This window comes from Scyliorhinus canicula, chromosome 13 (genome assembly GCF_902713615.1).
Source record: "Scyliorhinus canicula chromosome 13, sScyCan1.1, whole genome shotgun sequence".
NCBI lineage: Eukaryota > Metazoa > Chordata > Chondrichthyes > Carcharhiniformes > Scyliorhinidae > Scyliorhinus > Scyliorhinus canicula.
The window spans coordinates 137,133,599-137,145,704 of record NC_052158.1 but is presented as its reverse complement, the minus strand read 5'-3'; the positions used below and the strand labels follow the sequence as shown (position 1 = coordinate 137,145,704).

Genomic DNA, 12,106 nt, shown 5'->3' with positions numbered 1-12,106 from the left:
GCTATACGAATTTGGAAACGACCAAACAAGCCTTTAATATGCAGAACATGCTCCCTATCCTGGATCATAGTAAAGAGGTTTCCTCAATTAGCTTGAAACCTATAGCCTAATGTCAAGTCCATAAGGATGTTAGCAGAAATAGACCAGGTTAACACAATCCAGGAGACGAATACTCTGGCATGCTGCCACTTGAGTTGTCAATCATGGCAGCCTGCCAAAGTATCTGTCTCCAGTATTTTGTTTTGAAAGTGACAGCAGAGTCAGAAGGTTGTGGATTTAAGTCTTACTCAAGAGACCTGAAGACAACATCTACGCCAACATCGCAATGCAGTACACTAGCAGGCATGTTTGGATGGGACGCAAAACCAACCTGGGCTCAAGTGGATCAAAAAATCCGACAGCGCTATTTTGAATAGGGGTATAACATTATTCCATCAATATTTATCCCTCATTCAAATTAGATCCATCTGGCCATTACCAACACCTTTGTTGTGGGATCTTGCGGTGTACAAAATTGGCTGCCAATTTTCTCCCTATATTCCAGATGTAGCTACAGTTCAAAAGTACTTAATTGGTTGCACAGAACCATGGGACGCTGAGGTCACGAAAGGCACTATAGAAATGCAAGATTCTCCTTTCTTGTAAAATATTAAATCTTATAGTTTACAAAAGCAATTTGCAACTGAGTGGTGTTAGGACGTGGTTGTAAAACTTTTTGTCTGCCTGTGTTTCCTTTCTATTTCATCCTGTTGGCTGTTTGGATCTGCAGTCTTCTGGTTAGCTACTACAATGTTACTGCACCATTTGGGATTTCTGTTAAACTACAGATTTTAGGCAGAGCTTGAACACCTCTGTCCTGATGGATCAGGCCAGGACTTCACCTTTAGGCTCTGTGGTAGAACCTGTGATGTTGATTTTATAGACTTGGCAAGCAGCCAAATCTGTGAATGTAGAGTTCTCAGCCTTCTCCTATTGTTGCCTGTGATTGGCGATACCAGTCAGAAACTTTAAGAGGAAGCCGCGTCTCCTGAAGATTTCCATCTTTTGTTTCAGTTCTGTGAAGGAAGCCAGCTCGTAAGCAGCTTGAAGATACTCGCTCTCCTTCTCTATCTTTGCCAGACCATTTTAAGAGACATTCTAGCTAAATCTGTGAAGGCTTCCTTGATTAAAAGACACAGAAGGCAGTCCTGCATAAGAGATCTCTGGAAAGAGAAAGTGCCAGCTGTTTCCACAGGCCAGTAACATTCTAAGACTGTGTTTCAGGGGCGGAGAAGAGCTCAAATTGAAGCTTAAACGGAGAATATTCCTAAAAGTCCTGTGCTGACTTCAGACAAAGGGAATTTAAACTGTGTTTACTCAGGAAGGCGGCTATAGTTATTTCACAGGGAGATGAAAGCTCCATCTGGTGGTAGAGTGGCAGAATTGCACTGATGTGAAATGACATGTACAGCACCATCTGCTGGCCAGCACAGAGAATTGCACTGACCTGAACATCCTGTGCCTCACTCCATCCAGTGGTGGAAAAACCAGAACTGCAGCAAACTTAAGTTTCTTGAGCAAATCTATCCCCAAGGGCCACATACACAGCAGTTAAGACTCACTTCAAACTTTTCCCCCTAGTCCCCTTTTTTTCCTGATCCTCTCCAACCCTTACCTTGTGTCTGTCTTGTGCCTGGGTGGAAGGTGGGACAGGATTTTGGAAATAGGTAGATTGGCAGACCAATGTTCTGTTATTTCTTAATATATTCATCCTTTCTTGTTAATATTTTACTTATAAATCTAGTGTCTGTAAGTCATTGGAGCAGTCGAGGGTTCAGTATCTCAGGACAACACAAATGATTGGTTAATTCACTTATGTTTGGATTCCGGGTTTTATGGGACTAGAACTGACCGCGCACTCACCTGTGGTGTCATAACATAAGTTATTAAAGGTACTTGCAAATTTTTTTTTTATAATAAAAGGCTTTCTCAAGCCAGTTTTTCTTTGAAAAACAAAAATTCAAAACTCAATTCGCTGGGCAGTACTCACCAGTGTTCGTGTTGGCCAACGGATTGGGTTTTCTCTGAATAGCACGGGCTGTCCCAGTGTCCTCATTGATCTGCTGCATAGAGTTAAAGTCAATAGTATAAACTCGACCCAATGTTGACAAGCTTATTTCATCCTCACCCACTTGATGGGCTGCCTGTGAACAATGTGAACAGACCGTCAAAGCATACAAAAAGATTACTGCAGACCTAAGATTAGACTGCTTGCCAGTGTGTCCGAGGCATTTTGGTCAACATTTACCAGTGTATGCAGGGCACTTCAGCTCCAAGCTTGGAACGCTGGTTCAGAAGTGCACACAGTATGTACAGTACTCATTGCATATCACATACATGCCTGCACATATAAAGATATGCTGAGTTTCGAAAGTCTGACTTGATTGTACATAGTAACAGGCAGCAAGAGTGGATGTGCACCATTACAAACTGAATTTTGAAACTTTAACATCTCTAATTGTTATCAGAGAATACAATGCTACTCAAGATCTTAGCAGTTTAGGATTCATGACTCCTCATGGCTCTTCATGTTATTATTGGATTTGAATACAAATTCAGCATGAAAATTCGTGTTAGAGGTCATGAGAGAATTTTTTATTTGAGGTCATGAGAGAATGGGCCAGCACGGTAGCCCAAGTGGATAGCACTGTTGCTTCACAGCACCAGGGTCCTAAGTTCGATTACCCGCTAGGTCACTGTCTGTGTAGAGTTTGCCCATTCTTCCCATGTCTGCATAGGTTTCCCTCCGGGTGCTCCGGTTTCCTCCCACAGTCCAAAGACATGCAGGTTAGGTGGATTGGCCATGATAAATTGCCCATGGTGACCTAAAGGAGGAGTTATTGGGTTACAGGAATAGGGTGTATGGGGCAGTCAGTGTAGACTCGATGGGCCGAATGGCCTCCTTTTGCACTGAGAGTTCTATGTTCTAATGGGGCACGTTCAATTTTTTAACAATTCGGCAACAAATATTAAAATCTAAAGGAATGAGGTTGCAAGTTTTAATTTAATGTTCCAGATCAGGATATATATGGGGAAGAGTTCACTAAAAGTTGGCCAATTTACATTCTGAATAACAGTGAGTGCCAATAGCCTCATTTATTTCCCACTGTAAAATCTAAAGACATTTGGCTTGCTTGTCAGTAACCACCAGGCCAAAACTCTCATATTACAGCAGAATTAAAATAAAGATGGAACTTATTTCCCACTCAAATTCCCTGTCCCACCTTCATCCTCTCCCTCCCCATAGTGATTTCATATTTGAAGGTATTATACCTCAATTATGCGACTATCGATTCGGTTGTAGGGATGCCAGAGACCTCGATCATCACGCCACTGCCATATTGCACCATCTGTATTTTGAGCACTTCCCTTCTTTAGCATGGTATCAACAGCAAAAATTCCTTCTTTGGGTAGACATGGCATTAATTCACTGCAGAAGAAAACATTGATTAGATTTTGCAATGGAGAATGAAAATTTTAACTAAGTGCCGAGCATTAGATTTGCCCCATTTATACAGACAGCTCAAGACAGAAAAATACACCAACTCACTCAAATGCCTACCACAATATGTAAAACCCTCCAAAAAGTCCCATTATTAAAACCTACTTTTTGCTGCAGTTCAAGGATGTACATAACTAAAAAATCATGAGAATCACAAAGCACAGAAGATTATTCACTCAAGTTGCCTACGTCGGCTCCTTTGAAAGATGTACCCAATTCGTCTAATTTCCCTGCTTTTTCAGGCGGCATGATAGCAGTGGTTAGCACTGTTGCTTCACAGCTCCAGGGTCCCAGGTTCGATTCTCGGCTTGGGTCACTGTCTCTGCAGAGTCTGCACGTTCTCAGAGTGTCTGCGTGGGTTTCCTCTGGGTGCTCCTGTTTCCTCCCACAAGTCCCGAAAGACGTGCCATTGGGTGAATTGGGTATTCCGAATTCTCCCAGTGTACCTGAATAGACGCCAGAATGTGGCATCTAGGGGTGTTTCACTGTAACTTCATTGCAGTGTTAATGTAAGCCTACTTGTGACAATAAAGATTATTTCCAAGAAACAAAATGTTTTTGGCCAAGGTTAGACAATGGAATGGGGGTGGGGTTAGGCGAGACAGTGGACTGTTCAGTCCTTTTTTTTTTAAAGATGGAAGACATGCAAATTAGGTAGACTGATACATAGATGAAAACCAGAAAGATTCACTGCATTTTATGAAACATCTTACCAGATAAGGGAAGTAAGCTCATAAAGTTCTTGTGGACTTCTGGGTACAAGATCAATTTGTTCTTGGCAGCTGCCACTTGAAGCGCCGCAAAGCAAAAAACGAAGAGTTTCTGCAATGTCTACAAAAAAAAAACAAAACAGATGTTACCTTTTACTTTACAAAAAGAATTAGATAGATATACACCAGCTGGAACACCATCCCCCATCTCCTGTGGTGAATGGATTCTTTTGCTTGGGGTTGGACTATCCAACTAGTTGACTGCACATTGGAGGTCAGTGTTGCAAGTCTCTTGATGACTCAAAACTGTCTAGCCCTTCTTACCGATACCAGAACTTCAAAAAGGATGTAGACAAGTTGGTGGAGAAGGTAGTTAGGTGGCAGCTGAAGTTCAATGCAGAGAAGTTTGAGGTGATGAATCTTGTTAGGAAGAACATGGAGAAATAATATAAAATAAGGGGTAAAATTCTTGCAGGAGCACAGGGACCTGGGTGCATATGTGCATGGATCATTCAAGGTGGCAGGACAGGTGGAGTTAATAAAACATAGTATTCTGGACTTTAACAGGGGCAGAGTGTACAAGAGCAAGGAGGTTATGCTGAACTTATACAAGTTAGGCCTCAGCTGGAGTACAGTGTACAGTTCTGAGCGCCACACTATTGGAAGGATGTGGATGCATTAGAGAGAGTGCAGAAGGGGTTTACAAGAATGATTTCAGGGAAAAGTAACTTCAATCATGATGATAGATTGGAGAGATTGGACTGTTCACTCTGGAGAGACGGCAGAGAGGAGATTTAATAGAGATATTCAAAATCATGAGGGTGGACAGAGTAGAAAGGCAGAAACTGTCCCGCTCATGAAATGATCTCGAAGGAGGGACAGATTTAAAGTGATTTGCAAAAGAAGCAAATGTGAAAAGAGAAACATTTTTGTCACGAGTGACTCGGATTGCACTGGAAGCAGGTTCAATCGAGGCATTCAAAAGGGCATTAGATGATTACTTGAATATACAGGGAAAAGGCAGGGGAACAGCACTAAGTCATGATGCTCATTTACAGTCAGTGCAGACATTATGGGCCAAATTGCCTCCTTCTGCACAGTAACAATTGTGATGCAAGACACCTGCTGTTCAACTATAAAAGGAGTCTTGAATCATTTATAAAGTATCTTGAAGAGTTGCCATTACCAGTTCAAGATCAACAGTTTCAAAGGTAATGAGATTGAGTGGTGTATCAAGAAACCAATGCTAAAAGGAAAATAAACTGAGATTGAGAAAGCTTCACCGACTTGGTCATTCAGCAAATGGCTCTTAAAATAAGCTAAATGTAAGACAAAGCCCATAATTAGCTTGTGCTTCAGAAATGAAAACAAATTTTAATTAAGCACAAAGTGTCGTGTTACACCGTATTAGTGTTCAATATTCTAAAATAAGCACTACATTTCTGTGTCTCAACTCCTGAATGATCACTTGCCCCAATTAGATCTGCAAAATACTTACTTTGCTTCATAAGTTGCACAGCCAGATTAGGACAGTTCGAACACATCAATGAAAACATGCGGACGACCATGATAAACATGCCAGAACTGAGAATTGGGGGAGTCACCACCAGAAGTTGCTGTATGTTAGTCAGCAAATCACGAGATGCCACCTGCTGCAACAAGTTCTATTAATAGATATAAAAAGATTATATTTCTCAAACCTGATTCACAGAACAAAGACATAAGATCAAAGACTTTTATTAACTTATAACACCGAAGCCCAACCCCCCACCCCCCAAAACAGCGTACAACTTCTAATACACTGACTAACAATCTCCACTATGTACAAGTGTGCTTATTTACTTGTACACAAATTGCATTTGCAACATTTCCATTATTCAATGTTTAAAACAACAAATTGAGACAAACATTCCACAAAACCCTAACTCAAACAAACTTTACAAATTGATTTGAGTACATGCCATCTTTCTTCCTTTTGGGTCTCTGCAGTTTAAAATTAATTTTCTACCTAATGAAGGTAAAATCATGATAAGTTGTAAAAGATTTTGTTGAAAAAGCAACAATTTGGAAACTTCCCAACATTGGCTTAATCTTACTTTACGTATTTCTACAAATCCCGTTCTGATGAATGGTCAGAGGAATTAGCGGTGTTTGTGTGTATAAAAGCAAACTACTGCGGATGCTGGAATTGGAAACAAAAATAGAAAATGCTGGACAATCGCAGCAGATCTGACAGCATCAGTGGAGAGAGAAGGGAGCCAAATGTGTCCGGTCTGGATGACTCTTAAAGTGTTTCGTGTAACTGGACACGTAATCCAGAGTGTGGACCAATGATCCAAGACACGAGTTCAAATCCCACCATCGCAGCTAGGAAATTTAAATTCAATAAATAAGACAAACTAAATTAAAATAAAATCTGGAATAAAAAACTAGTAATCAGGTGACCGCGAAAGAGGACTGTCCTAAAAACACATCTGGTTTACTCTGTCATTTAGGGAAGTAAATCTGCTGCCCTCACCCTGTCTGGCTGATACAATTCCAGATGCACAGCAATATGGTTGACTCGACTTCTGTCTGAAAAGGCCCAATAAGTCACTACTGTATTCAAGATGGTGGCTCACCACCACCTGCTGAAGACAATAGTGTGCTGACTGTACCACTGATGCCCATAAACTACAAGTATGCATGTGCAGCAGATAGAATTCCCAGCTTAAATGTACGCAGGAGACAACTTGGAAGGACAGCAGGGAGGGGATCAGTGAGTTATTTTCTCTTCTGTGCCACAAGCTTTTAAAACAAGTGGCCTCCCACAGGCACAATGTTCTTGGAATTGAAGTTTATCAAAATGCCATTTCTTAAATAAACACACATTCCAACAGATCTATTTGAATCAGTTTTGAGTAAATCATATGGTTACAATATGTAAAAATTATACTTAGAGTCTTGATAAAAATCATTTAGTATGACATTACCAAATAATCTCAACTGAAAAGCTACTTTACAATCTAAGTGTGGTTTATCGATCATTTAGGCTGAAGTAAATGGCCCAATGAACGGGATTGTAATCTATCACCTGCCCACGATACACAGACATGTACCAATTAAAACAAAATATTCTTTAAATTCTCTATTAAATTTCAGAAAATGCACAAACTGTTTTTGATTGGCCTCCATATTATTAATGGATGAAAGTAAAATGAGCAGCAAGGAGAAAGCAAGAATTGGAGTGCAACTTTTCAGAATGGCTGCATGAAAGATGTGTCAAAGGTTCGTTTCTGACCCGAGTTCATGGTCTACCAATTTGAATTTCTGCCTAGAGAGAGCAGTGCCAAAGCCTGCAGACAATGCTAAAATTCTTAGAATAGTTAACACCAAGTGTTAGGAAAGTTGGTGGAGTAGGTAGTTAGGTGGCAGTCAGTCAGGTATGGCTTAAATTAATTACAGCTAAACTTTTGTCCAGTTTGCTTCTATGGTTTAGCCACAAAATCAGTGGTTATATCAATTAGTTTGCTGCACTTTTCAAATATTGTTCACAAGTTAGAACCTAAAGTCCATCACACATTCAACTGACAAGCATGATATGGTCTAACCGGAAAAGATAGAACTCCACACAGACTACAGCCAAAACACACATGGAATAAATAAATCCAGCAAGTGTACAAGGCAGAGCAAAATTCTACTCCAGGAATTAAAAGCACAAGCAAACTGGGAAAGTAACTGAGCATGTAGAATACATCCAAAAAAAACACAAGAACCTAGCACCAACTCAATTCAAGAGGAAAGTTCTAAACTGGGGGAAGGCTGATTTTAATGAGAACCGATATGAATTGGCCAGAGTGGACTGGGAGGCGACTCTTCGGTAAATCTGTGACAGAACAGTGGGATGCATTCAAGAAAGAAATAGGGGGAGTGCAGGGCCAACATGCTCCAATCAAGAAAAAGGGTGGGGACCAATCAATCCAATGAACCCTGGGGTTCTTTCTTGAATGCATCCCACTGTTCTGTCACAGATTTACCGAAGAGTTGCCTCCCAGTCCACTCTGGCCAATTCATATCGGATCTCATTAAAATCAGCCTTCCCCCAGTTTAGAACTTTGCTCTCGGGTCCATCCTTGTCCTTTTCCATGACAATTGTGAATCTGACAGAGCTATGAACACTGTCTGCAAAATGCTCCCCCACTGATACGTCAACCACTTGCCCGGCTTAGTTACTTGCCCGGCTTAGTTACCTAAAATCAAGTGCAGGAGCTTCCACACACTGGCTTAAAAAGTTCTCCTGGATGCATCAAGAATTCCGCTCCCTCTAAACCTTTTACAGTAGGGCTACACCAGTTAATGTTGGGGAAGTTGAAATCCCCCAATGTAAATACCCTGAAATTTGCTTCCATATATGCTTTTCTATTTCTCTTGGACTATCATTGCACCTTTTTGTTTTTTAAGTTCCACCCGTATGGCTTCGGTTGAAGAGCCTTCTAAGATGTTGTCCCTCCTTACTGCTGTAATGGATTTCTTCATCAAAATTATGACACCCAATCCTCTTTCACCTCCTTGCCCATCTCATCTGAAGATCCTGTATCCTGCCGCCCTCTCAACCATGTCTCAATGACAACAATGAGATCATAAACCCATGTTTTAATTTGTGAGTTCAATTTATCTGCCCTGTTTATCATTCTCCTTGCATTAAAATAAATACCTGCAGCAGTTCAATGACATCCCTGACCCTGGGACGAGGGAGGCAACATACCTTCCTGGAGACTCTTGCGGCCACAAACACCTGCTTATTCCCCTTACAATTGAATCCCCTATCACGATAGAACTGACATTCTTCCTCCTTCCCTCTTGTGCAGAAGACCCATCCATGGTACCATGAAGTCGGCTGCCACTGCTTTCCCCGACACAGACATCTCCCCCAATAGTATCCAAAATGGTACATATGTTAGAAAGGGGGATGGACACGGGACTCTTGTACCATCTGCCTTTCTCTATCCTGCCTGGTGCTCACCCATGCACTTTCTGCCTGTTCAATCCTCACTTGCGATGTGACCACCTCCTGAATGTGCCATTCCCAAAGCTCGGCATTGCAGATGACCCACGGTGAATCCACCCTCAGCTTCAGCTCCAAAATGTGGTTAGCTGGTAGCTGCAGTTGGATACACCCTCATGCACACGTGGCCACCAGGGACAACTGAAGCTTCCATGATTTGCCACATAGCACAGGATATCACTGGTGCAAGCTCGCCTGCCTTGACTACCCTCAAGCCCCTTATTTACCCCCTTTCTGCAAAGAAATGCTATATATGAGCACTATTTACTTGCTTCCCTTACCCTACTTTGTTCATTACTTCATTATAATCACCCTGACTTTCAATTATTTGTGGTGTTTCTCAGTTAATCCCTTCCTAGATAGTTTTTTGAAGAATAAAGGGATTAAGGTGTTCGGGCCGGAAAGTGGAGCCGAGTCCACAAAAGATCAGCCATGATCTAATTGAATGGCGGAGCAGGCTCGAGGGGCCAGATGGCCTACTCCTGCTCCTAGTTCTTATGTTCTTTTTAAACTCACAATGGCTTCACTGTGACACTAACTGCAAAGTCAGGGAGAACAGGAATCCGACCTTGATGTTTATAAAAGTCAGCTGTACTCCAATCCTACTGGACTGAGACAGAGCTCCGCACTTAGTATTTTTAGCGTCCTCGTGTCTCAGTTTCACCTAACTCTGTTTTTCGTCCATCCCGTTTCTCCAAGTGGCACTCCGTGCAGACAAGCAGCATTGAGTGGCTTCCCTTTTTATAGGCCTCAAAAACATTGCTTTGGAAACTGGATTAAACCTGTTGCACAGTTAACCAGCAGTAGTTAAGTGTGCCTCAGCTGACTTCTGTTCCAGGAATGCAACCAAATTACAAAAATCAAAAGGAGCAGCTTTTATTTACTAGATTAAAGAACTAATTAAGCTTGAAATTAGTTGAAGATTAATTAACCACTTCAACTCTGTTTTTCACCCAACTCCAAAAGCCAAGTGGCGCACTCCATGCAGATTGGAGAGATAGAGAAAGATGCGAGTCGAGGGCTAATGCAGCAAGGAGCATTAGAGGAAGCATGGCAAGGTAGGATCATGGAAGAGAGGGACGTGACAGAAATAGCTTATTTTTAATTCAGTGTCACTGGTCAGGCCAGCAGTTATTGCCCACCCCTCGTTTCTCTTCAATTCTATGAAAAAGTCGACCACGAGTTCCTTGCACTAGCACTCAACTTGTATCTTTCTCCAGTTTTTCTCCTTTAAATCTACTGTCAACAACCTTCTTCGGAAAAAAAACAAGTCCATTGCACATTATTGGAGGGGAGATTGGAGGGACAGAGTTTGCAATTGAGAAAACAAGCCAGGGCCATCTTCACATCCCTCAATAATCTTGGAATAGTGAGCCATTTTATCAGATGAGAGCAACACTCAATATAGTGCTTTACGTGGTCCAGGCAGATCTAGCAATGTCATCGCCTCTCGGTCACGTTCTCGTTAAGGCCTTAATATTGATGCAAAGTATATGGGGCAATTCTTGTAATGAGCCAACGCCGAGTGCCATTGCAAAATGGAACAAATTGGAATTTTGTGATCCATAACAAAACCTCTCTACAGCAACACAGCCAAAATTCTCAAGTCATTTTTTCCCTTGCATTAAAATATTGTTGCATCAGGTTTCCCAAATACCTCTAATACAGGTCACAATTTTCAGGGAACTGAACTGGTTAGTGTACAAAAATGCACTCAATAGCAGGGCTTCAAAATAGTTTTAATTGAAATGTATATGTACAGAAGTGCTTATAAAACACTTCGTATGTATTTAAATCAAAGAATAGAGAATTCCAGCGTCACCAAATCTTAGTTCTTGAACAGAGGCAATTACAGCACACCAGCACTCTACATTCCCACCCATAAGTCTAAGAACTTGTTTCTTTCCATCTATGCATTTGAACCAAAATGAATCACCTACACTCCTATACAGAGGCAAACAATATTTCCACAAATGAGCTATTTATTTAAAAAAATTGTGCATTAGTTTTTTTTAGAAAAAAGTAAAATTCAACTAACTTTCAGGTAAAAGTTATCTGAAACAAAATCTGTGCTCTCGGGTGCACTTGGTCAGACAAATCCCTTTTATAAATAGATTCAGTCAGACTCTTCCAATAGTGAAATCTTAGGCTACTTAACGAGGTTTGCGATAATTTATCAATTTCATTTAACAGGCTAAAAATACAATCTGCAATCCAATAGCAATTTCTAGTGCTGGACAAAGTTTCTAAATAAATATCTCCATAGATATACCAACTACACACAGCTCTGCAATTCAAATATGTATACAATTTTTATAAAAAAAAGGAAATTTGATTTTGACAACTTTCCAATGCTCCTGCATATACTGGAAGTGTCCTCAATGAAATATCACCTTTAAATATCTTACTTCTTCATGTTGAAAGTTGTCCACTAGTCGGGCAAAACACAGGCAAGTACTTTCGACTGATTTCTTGTCCTAATCAAAAACAAAAAGTTGCCTTTTTAAATATTACACCAGGCTGCAAGTTAGCAATTTTCAACTATAATTACAAAATTATTTCAGATGATTTATCATTAAAGTATCAAAACATCCTTCATGACCAGCATTTTCAGAATCAGACTTGATGAAATAGCTAATTCAGCTTAAGGTCATCTGACACGGCATCTGACATATTGTTATTCCATCCATATTCTTCAGATTTTTTTCTTCCAAATGGCCTTCTCCTATTTTGTAACCATTCTATGTTGCTTCTCAAAGAACAGAGTTACTATTTCCTCAGGCCAAATTTATTGAACGTCATTTATGCTCA

General features: G+C 40.7%; 1 protein-coding gene across 1 annotated transcript in view; it reads right to left on the bottom strand.

The window, feature by feature from the left end:
- The window catches only part of trip12 (thyroid hormone receptor interactor 12), a 196,322-nt gene that overhangs the window by 76,497 nt on the left and 107,719 nt on the right, over nt 1-12,106 (bottom strand). Inside the window, 5 exon segments of the mRNA XM_038817547.1 lie at nt 2,030-2,183; nt 3,313-3,469; nt 4,255-4,372; nt 5,750-5,915; nt 11,704-11,772. Of these exon segments, the coding sequence (XP_038673475.1) occupies nt 2,030-2,183; nt 3,313-3,469; nt 4,255-4,372; nt 5,750-5,915; nt 11,704-11,772 (664 nt within the window).